The 12,468-nt window shown below is 43.7% G+C and overlaps 1 protein-coding gene across 6 annotated transcripts in view; it reads right to left on the reverse strand.

Moving 5' to 3' along the window:
* The window catches only part of LOC146670640 (dedicator of cytokinesis protein 3-like), a 250,680-nt gene that overhangs the window by 59,364 nt on the left and 178,848 nt on the right, over positions 1-12,468 (reverse strand). For all 6 annotated transcript variants that reach the window (XM_085407632.1, XM_085407637.1, XM_085407636.1 and 3 more), the window contains exons 8-9: positions 9,264-9,305; positions 8,385-8,539 (exon numbers count right to left, since the gene is read on the reverse strand). In XM_085407632.1, coding sequence (XP_085263758.1) covers positions 8,385-8,539; positions 9,264-9,305 — 197 coding nt within the window. The remainder of the gene's footprint in view (positions 1-8,384; positions 8,540-9,263; positions 9,306-12,468) is intronic.

The raw sequence follows: 12,468 nt of genomic DNA on the forward strand, positions 1-12,468 counted from the left end.
ACACAGAACAGACACTCAACAGAGGAACAACAGCCTGACATTAAAGGAGCTGCTGATAAAAGAGGGGTGGGCTTCTTTGATTTGGTGTGAAGAAGACAAACGCGATTATGTCTCAGTGAGAACAGGATCCTGGGTCATGCCTCGCACAGCATTAGTTCATTTTAATCACAGATGGTTATTAGTCAGCCCTCTCTCCTAACATAAGCCCCTCCCATACAAATACACTGCATTTCATAACTAGTTTTGTTTTATGTTGTACTTGTTTGTAACATATGACAAAAAACATGTTTCCAGTAAACAAACATGCTAAACATATTTTAGTAAGTAAGTGAGTAATTTTTTTTTTTTACACAAGAATCAGTCACAAAATGCTTCACTGAGGTATTAAGACAACGCAAACACAAACGTTTACTGAAGGATCCCACGATTAACGAGTGCAAAGAGAAGCTTGTGGAACAGCCCACTGTGACAGGCGACAGCTGTACGTTCAGCCCATCTTAGTTTTCAGACGGGAACGTGGCGCCACAAGAAGACCTCTATCTGCAAACATACGGATCCAGTTTGGAGATAAGGATGGAGAAGATTGCGATATGTGAGGCCTCACCTCGTAATGCCACAACAGTAAAATCCAAGATTTCAAACTGATTTTAAACGTAACCAGAAGCCAGTGCAGCGAGTTACCTCGAATCATAATCTCTTCCCAAACCAACCACACAAATACGCTCAAATGAATGTTAAACAGAAGCCTTAATGACGCAGGACGGGGACCTCAGGCTTTACAGTGAAATTCCAGCATCTGACTTGTGCCTCCATCACTGCCTAAAACATGCAATCACTTTTCACACAGGTGTAGGTTTGGCTCTTTCTTCCTTAACAATAAAATTACTTGAGTTATCTTTTTCTAATATTTAAATTTGTTTGATGATCTGAAATATTTAAGTGTGACAAACATGCAAAAGGGAAGGGGACAAACACTTTTCACACCACTGTAGCCACCGTGTCAAGGTGTTGATGCCTGAACAAACACAGTGTGTAACAGTGGCACCAACAATCAACACTGATGTCCATGATGAGGATCCCTCAAAGCAGTGAGTAAAAACTACATGTCTAGAAATGAGTGAAACAGTCAAAGTCCAGCATTCGACTTGAACCTCAGTCTTCTGGGTAAAATTCCAGCATTGATACTGACAGCAGGTCAAGTTTTTTACATAAGGAGGAAAGTAGCAGAGCTGTCTGCAACTCTTGAGGAGCGGAGACTCGGACAAACTAAGTGCAAACTGTGCCCAGGACAGACACAACTGCATCAAACCACCAACACAACAGCGGCTCTTTCCAAGTGTCTGCACAGACAGCCGGCTAGCAAAGAGCCCAGTGTGGTTAAAGCCGTCTGCCGAGCCCAGCAGCCAGAGCCTGAACCTCAGCAGTAACAAAGGCAGCGGTGAGCAGTCAGGATGGTTTCTACCTGTTCGTGTTTTTAGAGTACAATCACCATGGCGATCACTTTGAAGTCTCTTTGAGCTTCTTCTCATCTTTGCTTTGAGCCGTCGGCTTCGTGTTCTCACTTTGTTTTTCTTGGCAAACTCTGTACTTTTCGGTTTTACATTAAGAATAAGAACTAATTGAAATTCACACCATCTGCCTCATTTTAGCCTTTGTGTTTACAAGAAATTACTCCAAATGACTCCATCCTTCATTAGCTATACCCACTTATACCCACTTAATCCTGTAGAGGGTCACAGGAGGGCTGGAGCCAGTCCCAGCTGACACTGATGGAGAGGAAGAGTGCAGGATGGAGAGGAAGAGTGCACGATGGAGAGATGCTAGAGAAGGACAACCATTCACACTCAGATTCTCACCTACCTGCAAATTTCTAATTGCAAATGAACCAAACAAACACAACTTTGGAGTGTGAGAGAAAAGATTCACAGACACAGAGCTCAGCATGAAACTGTTTAGTCTGCTTATTGCTAAAACACCAGTTTTGCAAAATCCTGATGAAACACTTCGACCTGAACTCAAACGAGAAATCTGCAAACCCCAAAGCAGCAATCTGATGAAAGGCGCTTAAGCTTAAAAGGAGGAAATTTGAGTCTTCTGCTTCCTGAACTTTTAAAAACTGAACTGTTTTAAAAAAAACGTTATTACTTTAGATTTCCTGACAATAAAACACTGTTTGCTGATGCCCAAAGCATGTAGGAGTCTTCAGTTTGCCTGTGGCGACTGCGAGGAGGGAAGAAAGGTTTCAGCTTCGAGTCAAAAAATCCCCACAGAGACACTGGGATGACTTTTGGGATGAAAACCAAAGAAAAGAGACGTCGCCTGCTGAGATCTAACCACATCACAAACCTCAGCCTCCACCTCAGAGGGATCCACACAGGCTGGTGCTTTAGTTGCACCGATCAGAGCTCCTCTCAGGGCAAACAGTCTCAGCAGCTGAAGCATTATTTAGAACGTTTCAGGCAGCTGTGACGCCGTCTCCTTTTCTGTCTGCAGTGCATGCTGGGAGTGTGAGTGAGTGTGTGAAGGTGGTTGTGAGCGTGTGGAGCTGTGGAGAGAGTTCGGGACGTTTGGACTGCGCTTCTTCTTTTGGATTTTCTTTTTTATACACGGTGCTTATTGGAAAAATGGGGCTTTGGTTAATTGCTTGGTTGTCGTGTCGCTTCAGCCTGAATGAATCGTTGGAGAGAGAAGTAACAGACTTGTTCAAACACATCAGACTTCCTCATGCATCTCCCAGTTTCCATGTTCCTGTTTCCCAGAGCTCCTTCCCAGTTTAGGTTCCTGTTAGTTCCCCTTGTGTATTTTTGGGGGTGCCTGTGTTTTCATCAGCTCTATAAAAGGGCTCACTTAGTTTAAACCTCCACCTGCCTCCGTGTCAGCACTCCTTCGTCACACACCGACATCGCGCTGCTGACGGTAACCTGGAAATAGCTCAACCTGATACGGACGAGGTGGCATTCCCCAAAAACTGATGCAAGATGCAAAATGAAGGAAAAGTGCTGAGAACAATGAGGTGAAATGCTTAAAGTCTGGCAAAGCCGACAGAGAAGTGGAGGAAATGAAGGTAGTGGACAGGCAGGAGGAACGAGAGCTGAAGCCGTAAATCAGAGCATAACTGCAACATCCTCAGGTCTCCGGAAAACATCGTCAGACTTCTATCAACAGCTTCAGACATGAGACCGTAGCCAAAAAAGCATCACGTTTCACTGAAACCCCGTCACACTTCTGACTTAACGGCATCAGGCTAAAAAGTCTCAGCATCAGATCACACAGTCTCAGATAAAAGTGCCTCAGAGAGAAGCTTCCTGCCAGCCGGATTGTTTTCCAAATACGTCATCAACGTGCGACAGTGGCAGAACACGGCTACGTCCAAATTCAAGGCTGATTACATCACAGCTAAGCGATGAAGGCTGTCCAAATTCCTCCAAATGCAGTCTACAAATGCGTGCTCCTGTTCCCTGGATTTGAAGGACGGGTCGGGTGTATCCCTCGTGGCCCAGGATTCATTGCAAATCTAAGGTTGAAGAAATTTCTGGGAAAAAATGGTGGACGGTTAAAGCAAAACTTTTAAAAGTAAGTACTGAGTAGAGAGATGAGCTGGAGGTAAACAGATTTGAATGTTTTGAAAGTCAGGCACTGAGGCGTTTATTTAGTTCCTGTGTGTAGGATCGGGGAGCTGTGACTGTACATAATGTTAAACTGTCTCTTTGGTTATGTTTGTAGATGAAAAATGAAACCAATAAAGTTTGCTGAAGGTCTCCTCTCCTCTGTCATCTGAGCATCTCAGAGGAGCAGCTCTGGTCATTAGACTCTAACGCTGAGTCAGACTTGGCTGTGAAAACAAGCTGCCAAGGTCAACTTATTTCTGGACTGTTGGTGTGATGGGAGGACGGAGCCTATTAGCTAGTTTGTAATGATGATGCAGAGAGAACCAGAATGGGGAAAAGGGGCTGCTCACCGAGCTTCTTTCTTTCCCTGGAGGGAACACGTTCGCCTCGCTCAGACATCACACAGAGCCAAAAACGTCCTGTCTGCTAAACATCAACATCCTCACAGACTCAGCTCTACATTTATTTCCCCCAAACACTCATAAACGTGGCCTTTATCAGCCTCCTTATTGACATTACTGCTTCTTCATGTTGGCACTGAGATCTCTGCACGAATGCATAATTGATGGGTATTCGTCAGGCGGTGGTGTGGGGGGGGTCATGTAATATTTACAGCAGCACACTGTGGTGTGGTGCTGTAAAGGTCCTGGGTTTGAATCCAGCCTGAAGACTTTGTCTGTGGACTTTGCTCTGCCTGTCACGGTGTGTCTGGCTACTCCCACCTCCAACAGTCCAAAGCCAAGCGTGGGGTTCGGTTAATTAACTCACTGCTGAGTTAGGCACCCCATAATGCCCCGTAACTCTCTAGATCCACAAAGACGCCGTAAAACACTCGAAACAAACATCTGTCGTCTCAGCACGAAGCCAAACTGCTGCTCGCTGATCTTCACCTGGTAACTCTTCCCTCCCACCCAGAGTCTGTCTCAAGTCCTTCCTGAACTCTTCACAGCATCCTTCTGTCTTCAGCTTCCACCACATTAATCCTCGGCTCCTCGCTTCCTCTCCTTGGTGTCTAAAGTCATCCTACAGTCTACCATCCAATGCCGAACACCCGCCTTCTCCCCGACACCACCTTGCAGTCTCTTAGATTGTTTCTTCTACCTAAGATACCTTCCACCTGTGTGCACCTTCCTCCGCCCTATCTTCCTCCCTCTTCATCCAACTTAATCCAGAACTCTTCTCACTGTTCTGACTCACACCCAGCTTGTGGGTCATTATTAACATTCAACATCAGTCCTGCGATTCCCAGCTTCAGCCTCATGATCCTGGCAGACCGTTCACATACTCTTCCATTAAAGCCGATTAAAAACTTCCTCTGGCCTCAGATACACAACAGAAACTAAATGTCAACATCATCAAATTGTTATTTATTATTTAGTTATGTGTTTTCAAACAAAATGAAATCAAATCAAATCACTTTTATTGTCACATCACATGTGCAGGCACACTGGCACAGCACATGCGAGTGAAATTCTTGTGTGCGAGCCCCACAAGCAACAGAGATGTGCAAACACAACAACACAAACGAGCAAAATACAAGAATGGCCAACCTGAAACTAATAAATATATGTACAATATATAATAGTGTATGCATTTCTGGATGTGTATACTAAATATTTTCCTACGTGTGTGTGTGTGTGTGTGTGTGTGTGTGTGTGTGTGTGTGTGTGTGTGTGTGTGTGTGTGTGTGTGTGTGTATACACATTTTTACAAATTAAATAGTAAAAAAAAAAAAAAAAATAATAATAATAATAATAATAATAATGAAATATATAAAATATACAGAGTTGAATATGTGCAAAACAAGTGGCATTTATATACAGTGTGGCGTGCATAATGTTGAAGTTCCAGTAGTGAAGCTGAGGTGTCTATGACGTGTTCAGCAGTCTGATGGCCTGGTGGAAGAAGCTGTCTCTCAGTCTGCTGGTTCGGGACCGGATGCTGCAGAACCTCCTTCCTGATGGAAGCAGTCTGAACAGTTTATGGCTGGGGTGACTGGAGTCCTTGATGATCCTCCCCGCTTTCCTCAGGCAGCGCTTCCTGTAGATGTCTTGGAGGGAGGGAAGCTCACCTCCAATTATCCGTTCAGAGCACCGCACTACTCTCTGGAGAGCTTTGCAGTTGTAGGCGGTGCTGTTGCCATACCAGGTGGTGATGCATCCAGTGAGGATGCTCTCAATGGCACAGTGATAGAAGGTCCTGAGGATGCGGGGGCTCATGCCGAATCTTTTCAGTCTCCTGAGAAAGAAGAGGCGCTGCTGCGCCTTCTTCACTGTTTTGTTTGTGTGTACTGACCATGTAAGATCCTCAGCCAGATGTACTCCAAGGAACCGGAAGCTGCTCACTCTCTCCACAGCAGCGCCGTTGATGGTGATGGGGGTGTGTACTTCTCTGCACCTCCGGAAGTCCACTATCAACTCCTTTGTCTTTGCGACGTTGAGGGTGAGATGGTTGTCTTGACACCAGTGGGTCAGGGCGCTGACCTCCTCCCTGTAAGCCGTCTCATCACCGTTGGTGATAAGACCCACCACTGTAGTGTCGTCCGCAAACTTCACAATGATGTTGGAGCTGTTAGTGGCTGTGCAGTCGTAGGTGTAGAGTGAGTACAGGAGAGGGCTCAGTACACACCCCTGTGGAGCACCAGTGTTCAGTGTGATGGGGGATGAGGTGATGCTGCCCAGTCTGACCACCTGGCGTCTGTCAGACAGGAAGCTAAGGATCCAGCTGCAGAGGGAGCTGCTCAGTCCTAGATCCTGCAGTTTCCTGTCCAGCTTCGAGGGAACGATGGTATTGAATGCTGAGCTGTAATCTACAAACAGCATTCTCACATACGTGTCTCTCTTCTCCAGGTGTGACAGGGCAGTGTGTAGTGTCAGGGCTATGGCATCATCAGTGGACCTGTTGTGGCAGTATGCAAACTGTAGAGGGTCCAGTGAGTCGGGTAGTGCAGAGCAGATGAAGTCCCTGACCAGCTTCTCGAAGCATTTGCTTACGATGGGGGTCAGGGCTACAGGTCGCCAGTCGTTCAATGAGGAGATGGTGGAGGATTTGGGTACAGGGACGATGGTGGCCATTTTGAAGCAGGCTGGGACTACAGACAGAGAGAGGGAAAGGTTGAAGATGTGCGTGAACACTCCAGCCAGCTGAGCCGCGCATGACTTGAGGACGCGGCCGGGAATCCCGTCTGGACCAGTAGCTTTGCGTGCGTTCACCTTCCTGAAGCACTTCCGCACATCCTCCTCAGACACAGTGTGCGCACTGACGTCATCCGCGGTGCGCACACTGTCCGGTCTCATGGTGTTCGCTGTGTCGAATCTAGCGTAGAATACGTTTAGATCCTCACATAGAGAGGCCGTGGTCTGCGGTGTGCTGGTTTTCCCTCAAAAGGAAGCTGTATTACTGAATGTGTGTTAGCGTTTGGTTTATTTAAAGGTTTCTAACCCGGATCGCTGTGACTCACACATGCAATCATCAGTGATTCACTCATCAACAGATTCAAAAGATCAAATTCCCAAAATACGCAGTGAAACTTTTTCATATGTCAGCCTGTATTCAGAACTTTTTATAGCACTGAGTAGGCCCAGAACAAAAAAACAGCGAATACTCGGAAAAATAAATGAATATTCTCATGACATTTTCTATTTACGGCTTTAAAAAGCAACTATTGGTTGAACAAGTTTAATTTGGATTTTCTCTGATCCACACTGGATCAAAAGTATATAAGTCTAATATATACATACACCTACAGCAATGTTTGGTTAAGGTTAATATTAGCCAGGTTATCTCTCCCTAAACAGAGAGTGGGATCATCGTCCTGCTGGAAAACTCAGCTGTGTCCAAGTTTCAGCTAACGGTTGACTTGAGATGACGTTGAAGAATTTGGGCCAGGCTAAAACATTAAAGCCCCACCTGACAACATCAATGAAGAAAATCACAGGAATTCATATTAAAATTTCAATAAAGTTTAAATATCATTTCCTCTTACTTGTTGGGTGATAACAGCCTCCGTGCTCACTCGGTGTGATCAACACACTGATTTCTAACCAAAACATGGCCACAGTGTATTTATTACAGTCCTATAACTTATTTATTACTGTCTCACTTCAAAGCATCATTAACTTAACAATTTTCCCCACTCATGTCACCAGAGGGGCTCCACAGAAAGCAATTCAGTAACATATGAATGTCATTATTGGGACACAGGGTCACTTTTTCAGGGTCACATAGAGCTGAGGTCGTCTCCTTCAGGTTAGCATCCTAGCTTAGCGTAGTTACAGACTTTTTGTCTCTGTAAGCGTCTCCTTGCATCTGTTTCCTCTTTGCTCATTTGAAGGATAATTGCTCCTCCTGCTGTGCTGCTGACATTCAGCTTTACCTGCTGCTGATAATCAGGGTGTTTCTCCTGTGATGGCGTCGTGTCACAATGTCAAGAAACCAAACATGGGACTGAAAATTCTGGCTGTTGTCCACAAATCAATATTGAAGTTATAACAGAATAAAATGGCAATGAATGCTGATTGGTAGGATATTTATTTATTGTGAGAGACTATTAATGTTAAATTAAAAAATAATAATTATTATAGTGAAAAACAAACTGTTGTGGAAAATGTTTCTATGCAGTTTGACTTGACCGAACAGCAACAAGCTTTACAGCACAAATATGAAAAGACTAATCATCACGGAGCCGGTGCTGCGAAACATCAAACGAGTAAAGAGTGTCACCCACACTTTTTGGAAATCTGCACCTCTGTGCTCGACTGTTCAGCTGCCACCTACCTGAGGGTCTTTCCCTCTCTCAGGTCGTACAGGGAGAAGAATATGTCCGTGTCCTCGCCTATGCTGTTGTAGGTGAAGCTCTTCAGGTTGACCAGCAGGTGATGAGGTACTGGAACTCTACAAGGTTCCCCATGTCTCTGCCGGGCGTTGTCGCCCTAAAACACACAAAAAAAGCAGCCAAACAAACAAAATATATAAATACACATATTAGAATACAAAGACATTGTGTGACAGTCTTAGTAAACATATACACCAAAGCCTCCTGGCTGAACAGAAACATCTGTAAACTATGAAATCTTCTTAAAATATACCGTTTTTATTTAACTTTAACTTGATGTGTAAGTACATAAAAAGGTTTTTACACATATTACTGCTCAAAAACATGCATCAAATTTCTGGTTCTTTAGCATCAAAGTGATGCTGCTGCAGTTTAAATCTGCACACCGTCTCAGCGTGATGCCTAAGAGTCACACTCATACTCTGTGATGAAAGTATCAGCATTAGTAGGATAGAGTGCTGCAGAGCACAGCTGTGGGTCTAAGCTTGTAAATACTGTAGAACATAACTGTTTAAATGCTTTGAATTCATATCTCCATTTATCTTAATGATAAAAGGCACGAGAAAAGTTTCTTGGTGACATGAAAGATATATGGAAATATTTTCAAGGATTCTCTTTGTGACCCAGTTCAGGCTCTTTACTCTGTAAAATGTACTCCTACTCTTACTACTACTACTACTACTACTACCACTACTACTACTACTACTACTACTTTGTAGCAGTTTTTTCTGCTGGAAGTATCTTAATTGTGTCCCATAAATCTGTTTGGGCCTCTGAAATGAGAAGTAAATGAGACACATTACTGCAGTACGTCCACGTACCTGTGTGGTGCTCTGCTGTACGCTGTGTCTGCTAGAAAGATGCTGCGAAAGAGAGACACACAAACTATTAGCTGAGGGGTCGATCATCTCTCTCCTCTTATTGTTTCCTTTTTCCCTCCTTGGTTCATCATCATTCACTGTTTCCTCTCCTCCTTTCCTCGCCTCATTTTGCTTCCTATTTTCACTTCGCCTTTTCAGGTCTCTAGCCTCCTTTACTATCCTCTGTCCTTGCTTCATTTCTCATTTATTGTTTCCTCTTCTTCACTGTCTGCCCCAATGACTGTCATTGGTCTGCCCTCCTTTTTTCATTTCCTTCAACACTCAGTCCTTGCTTCTTCTCCTTTAGCATCTCCTTCTTTCCTATTTTCTCTTTGTTTCCTTTCATTTATTAACCTCTTCTCATTTTGTTTCCTTCTTTTATCTCCTTGTCAGTTTACTCCTTTTTTCACCATTTCCTTGCTTCCTTTCCTTCTCTATCGGCTTGTTTTTCTCCTTCATTGTCTAATCTCCTTTGTTATTTTTTCTATTCTCTTCTTGTTTCCTTTTCTATCCTATCTTGCTTTCCTATCCACTCTCATTTATCTGTCCTCTCCTTACTGTATATCCTCTCCTTCACTATACTCTGTCCTTGTTTCCTCTCCTTTTCTGTATTCATCTGCTTTCTTGTCTGATTTCATTTTCTCTTCTCGTTTCCTCTTCTCATCTCCTTCTTGTGTTGTCTCCTCGTCTCCTCTCCTCTCTTATCTACTTTATCGTGGTCCATTCCCTTCCCCTCATTGTCAGAAGATAAAAATGCCCCAGAGACTCATTACTCCGAGTTGTCTCCCTAAATCTCTCGAGTGTCTGTGTGTGACGAGAAGCAGCAGGAAGTAAAAACCTGTTTGATGAATCCGGGTAATGACTGTCAGCTGAAAGCTATCTGCAAATATTACAACCTGAGGAGGGAATTAAACGATGGCAGCCGTATCTCCTCATCTTCTTTATATTGAATTTTTAAAACCTGCTATTAAAAAGGTTGGGACAGTCGATTAAAATAAGGTCATGCAATAATTTAAACAAATTGTTTCTTAGCGCTACTCGAGCACACAAAGCTCTTTACACAACACGTGTCAGTCACACACATCTTGGGGTGTGTGTGCGACTCGGAGTTCTCCTTCTTCAAGGATACGTTGGTGTGCAGACTGGGAGAGCCAGGAATTGCACCAGCAACCTGCAAGTCACTAGCTGCCCTGCTTTACCTCTACAACAATCCTCACTGGATTGACTTTAGATTGTACAAAGACAAAATATCAAAGTTAAACTCAGCTTTATTTCTTTTTGGATAAAGACAGCAACATATTGCAGACTCGCTGGGACGGGGCAGGATTTCCTCTTGAGGCACTGAGACTGGTTACTGTGATTCTGAACGCTGAACATTTTTCCTCTCTTCTGTGATAAACGCTTTTATAGCTGCTTTTCTGTCATGTTTCCAGGCTCATAATGAGCCAAATGTTTTCAGTGGGTGACATTTCTGGATTGCAGACGCGCCTACAGAGACGCTGTCTTGCTTTAAATAATCAGGTCAGTGTGTGCAGAAGCTCAGGCCTCAGACTGTCTTTGCATGCAGCCTGCTGTTTGGCTAAAAGTGAGCGCGGCCTCAGAGGGCGAGGAGCTGAAACTTCAGGATGAACCCGAGGTGATGCATCAACGCTCGGTATAAGACGAGTAATGATTTATTTTCAGCTGTGAATGATGCAAAGCTCCACCAGCAGTCCAAGAATATAAACACAGAGCAGCTACCAACTAATTCGAATTGCTAAACTCTCACACGCACACAGACTGACAGAGCCAATCATGTTATTACTGTTACCTGTTTCCTGTGTGTGTTTTAAGCATTATGCAATTTTTCCACATTTCTTTAAACATGCGAATATATTTCAACACTTATCTCTTTAAATTTCAACATTTTAATATGTTGTCATAGTAGGATTTCAAAGTCTGCTTTTAACCTGCATATCAAGGCTGTAAGTTAACTCTCAAATAATCCATCCGTCCATTTTCTTCCACTTTATCCAGTTCAGGGTGGAGGGGGAGCCTGTTTGAGCTAATCTGAGCTTGATGTGAGAGGTGGGTACACCTGGACAGGTTGCCAGTCTGCTATAGGGCTAATCATTCACACCTGACCCCGCTAACTGCACCTCTTTGGGCTGTGGGAGGAAGCCGGTGTACCTGGAGAGGACATGCAGTCCACACACACGGGATCCAAACCCAAGATGTTTTGGGTGCACGATGCTGACTGTTAAATAATCTCCATTACAGTCATGTGTCTATTTCAGAAGTATGGCGGTGTGTGTGTAACAGCCGATTAACTGCTAATGTCAGATGTGCATTTGCATGCGACTGTTGGAAAGTTTCCTCTCGCTCACATTGTGTTCTCGTTGCGTGATTGTTTTCCGCCCGTGATGAATCTCGCACTCTCCTGCTGCTGCACTAATGCAAATTCATCACTGAGATCATTAAAGATGAATCTCATCACATCTTCTGTTTTCCTTCTTCATCTCGACCTTTTCAAATGTCACATTTAAAAACATTCATTTCCACGACTCAAAAACAAATCAATCAGCAGTAACTTTGTAACTTTCTTTCTCTGCCCTTCTTTGTCTGTTTGTTACCAGAAAGAACTCGCGGTTCTCTCTCATGCTCACTCTTCCTCATCTTCGATCCAACCATCTATAACTTAACCTTTTTCTCACTCCCTTCCTGTTTCTCCCCCTTTCTCACGTCCCATCTCCAGATCGGTCTCCAAGCAACAGAACAAAGGGGAATCACCAGGACTACGGTGTTTGGCTGGTGAAGCTATTTAAAGCAGGACTGATGTAAGAAAGGGAACATCAAGTATTACCGACAGACCATGAACAACAAAGAATGTGTCTCATGCTGCAGCACTGCACACTACCATTAATAGGCTAGAGTTATTTAATAGTTACATATTTTTTAAAGCAGCCTTGGAAATGTGATGCAGGTTATAAGTTATCCACAGACTCCAGTATAACAAAGATAAACACTTCATTTTTAGTATTTCCAGCAACAAGTTTAACCTTCATGAAATACGTTTGTGAGCATCAGTGTTTAGTTTTTGGTTCGCTTCTATTGCTTATTATAGCCTACACAATCTAATTGTCCTGAGTGCTGCAAATTACAGGTTAAAAAATCTTGACAGGATTTT

This window comes from Rhamphochromis longiceps, linkage group LG5 (assembly GCF_057381845.1).
Source record: "Rhamphochromis longiceps isolate RC_006_pf linkage group LG5, R_longiceps_female_GT1.1, whole genome shotgun sequence".
NCBI lineage: Eukaryota > Metazoa > Chordata > Actinopteri > Cichliformes > Cichlidae > Rhamphochromis > Rhamphochromis longiceps.